We start from the raw sequence: 5,210 nt of genomic DNA, 5'->3' as shown, positions 1-5,210 counted from the left end.
TCTTGCAGCACTGGCATCCGCTCGTTGGGCCTCGATACCGGGACTGGCTACAGCGCTACCTGGACGTGTTGATGGTGACCGCCCGTTGGCTCTCCTCTACTTCGCTTGCTACTTAGCCTGGCCCTGTGATGGCGTTTTTTTGTTTCTTCTCCTGTTTCGGGTTGTTCTGTGTTGTTGCCCCAGCGGACCATCCTTTTTTTTATTTTTTCTTTGTTGGGATATGATGTATGGATTCTGGTCTATGTGCTTTATATATAAAGCGGGGCGAAAGCCTGTTTCGAGCTAGTCAATAGCACTCTGAAAAAATGTTGATGGGTAGTATTTTAAATTTATTAAATTACTAACCATAATTTGTTATGTCAAATCACTATCACCTGTATTGTCAAGTCCTGCATGCCGTTAACATTCTTATCAATATGCTGCATGCAAACATGCACCTCCATGCCACCAGCATGGGTGGCGGCAGGGCCCATCTGCCCATAGCCTGCCGCTTGGCTATGTGGCGGCAGGGTCCACCGGCTGATTCCGTTGCGTCGCCGTTTGCATGTGCATGGCCTGCCGCCCGGTCATGTGGCGGCTGCCGCCTCCGCTCCTGGCGGCAGGTGCCACGTGTCGGCTGGCGCGCCTGCCGCCACGGTTTAGGTGATCTTTTTTGATAATTTAATTTAGGGGTGGTCTTTTTTATCAATTGCGCTGGATAGGTGGTCTTTTTAGACAAAAATTTCATCGATACTAGTCGCTCCTAACATAGGGGAGGGAGAATAGGAGCCTTCTCAGGAGACCAGACATTTGTAAGGCACCCAAGGAGTGGGTCTTGTTTGTTTCATCTTCCATGGCGGCCGGCAGGCGCCTGACACGTCCAAACAACAAACAAACACACGCACACCTCCAACGGCCACCAAGAAGACAAACACGTCCAAACGACGGCAGGGTTTGCAGCCGGAGCAAACGTACCACTACTCGATTAGACTGAGCTTCACCCAAGAAACAGCCAATGGAGGACGCTCACAGCACAACACAACACAACAAGGAACTCCTCTGTCATCTCAAGTATACGTACTCAACGCCATTGATAATAGTCCTCACGTGCACTGCAGCCTCACTCACACGATCACCTCTCTCTATCTATGCATCCCTGGGTAAACTGCCGTCCGCCCGTGATCCCTCTCCCTCTGCCGCACGGCCCCAGCTCGGGCCGGTCCGTCCATCGGCGTCCTCTTCCCCGTGCGTCTCCCCACGGCGAGGACGACTGCTAGTTTATAGCTTTTGACTCCTCCGCTCGCCTTTTCCTCTCTTTTCTTTCGGTCTCGGGTTCCCTCGCTCCCATGCCACCTCGCCACAGCGGCGCCAGCAGCTTTCCTGTGCTCTCCTCCTCCCACTCCCGGTAGGATCTCCAGAGAGAAAGAGAGATAAAGATCGAGAGGCGGGTGTATGGAGATGCCGGCGCCGCCGCCTCCATTGCCGCTCCCGTGCCTCTTCTTGCTGCTGCTGCTGCTGTGCTCGTGCTCGCTGGCCAGCGGGAGGGCCGCGGTTTCTTCCCCGGCTCCGTCGTCGGTGGCCGCAGCCGCCGTCGCCGCCAATGGGACCGCGTCCTCTTCCTCTTCCCCGGTGGTTCTGGCGCCTCCCCCCTTCGGTACGTCAGGGATTGAGGGCCTGCATTTCTCTTTTCTTCTTCTGAATTTCTCCCCATGTGTGTGTTCTTCCTGCTTTCTGTCCCAAGTTAGGAACATCCAGCAATTTCAGAGCTATTCCTCTGCTGCTAATTCAATTTAGACTGGAACTCTTGTTCCGAGCGCATGTTTATCTGGGATCTGCTTGAATTTCATTTTCGCAAATTTCAACGGATTATGATATACGTTACTTAGTGTTCTAGCTCGGGATTTTTTTTCCTTCCCTTCTTTTATTCGACTACTATACTGCAGCCAAAAAACTGCCTTTTGGGATCTCACATTCCGTTCAAATTTCTCGGGGGAGCAGAGCCTGTTCTCCATTTAACGTCCCTGCGCAAATTCTGGATCGAGTTTAATGCCATTAAACCTATTCTTTCCGTTAGAATCCACTGCATCCAAAATTCAAATCTCTCTTCAAGTTCAGGCAAAAGCTGTTCCAAAGATTTTTGATGTAACCCCCCAATATAAAGCTCTACTGTTCATCTTCTCCAGTTGGTAGATAGTAGATTGAGCTTCTTGAAACAAATGCCCAAGCGCCCAATGCCACCTAATTCCAACTCCACTATGTCCTGCAGTGATCACAGTGGAGAGGCACCACCACTACCACCGGGAGCTGGTCATCGCCACCGTGCTCGCCTCCGTCGCCACCGTCATGATCTTCCTCACCACCTTCTACGCCTGGACCATGTGGCGCCGCTCCCGCCGGATCCCCCACGGCAAGGCCGCCCGGAGACCAGGTCCGGCCTCACGCTCAATTGCTTCTTCAGCTCATACTTGTGCTTGCTTGGGATGATTAAGCCAGACCGTCCACCAACTTGTTGCATTGTTCAGACACCGCCACAAGGGGGATCACCCTGGTGCCGATCCTGAGCAAGTTCAACACGGTGAAGATGAGCAAGAAGGGGCTGATTGCCATGATCGAGTACCCGTCGCTGGAGGCGGCGACGGGCAAGTTCAGCGAGAGCAACGTGCTCGGCGTCGGCGGCTTCGGCTGCGTCTACAAGGCGGCGTTCGACGGGGGCGCCGCCGCCGCCGTGAAGCGGCTCGAGGGCGGCGGGCCGGACTGCGAGAAGGAATTCGAGGTGATTGTTGGCTCCTTGTTACTACTGTCCATTGCCTCCACAAGTGCTAGTGGAGAGTTCTTGCTGCAAGTGTAAAAATGTTTGTGGTGTGGTTGTTGGCAGAATGAGCTGGATTTGCTTGGCAGGATCAGGCACCCCAACATAGTGTCCCTCCTGGGCTTCTGCGTCCATGGTGGCAATCACTACATTGTTTATGAGCTCATGGAGAAGGGATCATTGGAGACACAGCTGCATGGTATGTAGTATGGCTTTTCTATGATTGGTCCTGCCCACTTATTGGCTGCAGCTCTTTCTTGAGATCTTCCTGATTGGGAGCTTTTGATGCATGTCTTCAGGGCCTTCACATGGATCGGCTATGAGCTGGCACGTCCGGATGAAGATCGCGCTCGACACGGCGAGGTTCTTATGATCTAGTCACATACACCACTTTACTTCGCACCGAGACCGAGTGCTGATTTTTTTTTTCAATTGGTGTGCCGATGACTGACTGTTTATAATATGCTGCATTGGCAAATTGGAACTGGGCAGGGGATTAGAGTATCTTCATGAGCACTGCAATCCACCGGTGATCCATAGGGATCTGAAATCGTCTAATATACTCTTGGATTCGGACTTCAATGCTAAGGTACACTGCTTCAACTTTTCATTAAGGTCAGCTTAGTTTTTTACATGTTGACTGCAGGTAACCTTGTTGGAATGCACCTTTTTTTTTAACTCATCGATCGCACAGATTGCAGATTTTGGCCTTGCAGTGACCAGTGGGAATCTCGACAAAGGGAACCTAAAGATTTCTGGGACCTTGGGATATGTAGCTCCTGAGTATTTGTTAGATGGTGAGGCCTTCTTTTGTTCTGAAGTTTTACTTCTATTTGACAAAATTCTAATCTCATCACGTGACAAAATTCTCCTTTCATAATGTAACTGTTAACCGACCATGTCGATTTCAGGGAAGTTGACTGAGAAGAGCGACGTCTACGCGTTTGGAGTAGTGCTTCTAGAGCTCCTGATGGGGAGGAAGCCTGTTGAGAAGATGTCGCCATCTCAGTGCCAATCAATTGTGTCATGGGTAATCTCCATTTCTTACTCTCAACCTACCAAGGCATTGAGTAATTTATTTGGATTCCAGAGTTTGATCAACAACCTTACTAAGTAACTAGTTCTCTTTCAGTGTTCATATTTCTGTCGCAATATAGGGTACTTTGAATTTATCTGCACAGTAATATCATTGGACATGTTCAAAACCACACGCAGGCCATGCCTCAGCTAACCGACAGATCGAAGCTCCCCAACATCATCGACCCAGTAATCAAGGACACAATGGACCCAAAGCACTTATACCAAGTACCCATCATGAACAAACTGCAATTATTCTCTAATGTAGACACATTTATCTTTCCGACTATTCAGGCTGTTGTTCTCTGTGCCTTTGCAGGTCGCGGCGGTGGCCGTTCTATGCGTGCAGCCTGAGCCGAGTTACAGACCGCTGATAACTGATGTTCTCCACTCCCTTGTTCCTCTGGTGCCCGCCGATCTCGGGGGAACGCTCAGAGTTACAGAGCCACATTCTCCACACCAAATGCACTATCCTTCTTGAAATGTGATCCTGCAAGTTTCGTCGAAGCGGGGAAAAAAGGGAATTATACGGGTCCAGCGTAGATTGCTGTTTATTTTGTAACTTATATCTTACATGTCCTTGCTGGTTATCCGAGGATGAGTGAGAGCTCCAACCTGCTGCTTTTGCTGGTTGGGCAGAGAGAATTCTGCTTTGGAGAGAGTTGTCTCATATATATCTTTTTCATGTACAAAGAAGCCAAGAAATCTTTTTTTTCTTGTCTGTGGATCTGATCACTGCTGTGCAGATCCAAAATTTTCCACACACTGTTGTCTCAATTGCGTTTGAGAGGGCTGTGATTTGGACCCCACACAGGCCTCAACAGTTGTCAACAGTTCTGCTTACTGCATGAAAAATCTGATTATCGATTTCCGACAGCGATCGCAACGGCATCGTCCCAAAAAACATTAAATACAATGCAACGGATGCACATGCTCTTATTGGGCAGGGAAAAATAATAGCAATAATCATATGGTTGCATTATTTTAAATTGACTAACCATGAACAAATAGTGCAAGCAGCCATCTATAATCTCACAAGGAACTTTTCCATATATGCTTTGACATGGACTCAGAACATTATTAGCCTAGGTCTCTTTTTAGCTCTGCTGGCAAGTGACAGTCTCCTCCCAACCACAACACCATGGTTGCCCTGTCCTCTGCTCAAGGCAGGACATCATGGGCAATCAAGGTGGTCAGTAACATCAAGCAAGCATCCCCTGTTTCTTTCCCAGGGCAGTCAAGTAAATTCCATGCATAAAAAAATGTTTTACATGCCATCTAGAACCCTGCCTTTGCTTCTGATTGCCCTCCTCATCATGCTGGCTATGATATGATATGATATGAT

The 5,210-nt window shown here is 49.2% G+C and overlaps 1 protein-coding gene across 1 annotated transcript; it reads left to right on the top strand.

Annotated features, from left to right (window-relative positions):
- Positions 1-1,155: 1,155 nt before the first annotated feature.
- On the top strand, positions 1,156-4,582 carry LOC123411251 (probable receptor-like protein kinase At1g80640). The gene is made up of 10 exons (XM_045104186.1): positions 1,156-1,633; positions 2,246-2,407; positions 2,502-2,752; positions 2,855-2,987; positions 3,088-3,151; positions 3,281-3,377; positions 3,483-3,585; positions 3,700-3,818; positions 4,004-4,093; positions 4,185-4,582. The coding sequence occupies exons 1-10, from the start codon at positions 1,432-1,434 to the stop codon at positions 4,344-4,346; spliced, it is 1,383 nt and encodes a 460-aa protein (XP_044960121.1). The 5' UTR covers positions 1,156-1,431; the 3' UTR covers positions 4,347-4,582.
- The last annotated feature ends 628 nt before the right edge of the window (positions 4,583-5,210 follow it).

This window comes from Hordeum vulgare, chromosome 7H (genome assembly GCF_904849725.1).
Source record: "Hordeum vulgare subsp. vulgare chromosome 7H, MorexV3_pseudomolecules_assembly, whole genome shotgun sequence".
Classification (NCBI taxonomy): domain Eukaryota; kingdom Viridiplantae; phylum Streptophyta; class Magnoliopsida; order Poales; family Poaceae; genus Hordeum; species Hordeum vulgare.
Note: the sequence above shows the minus strand (reverse complement) of the source record. Positions and strands in the feature narration are given on the sequence as shown.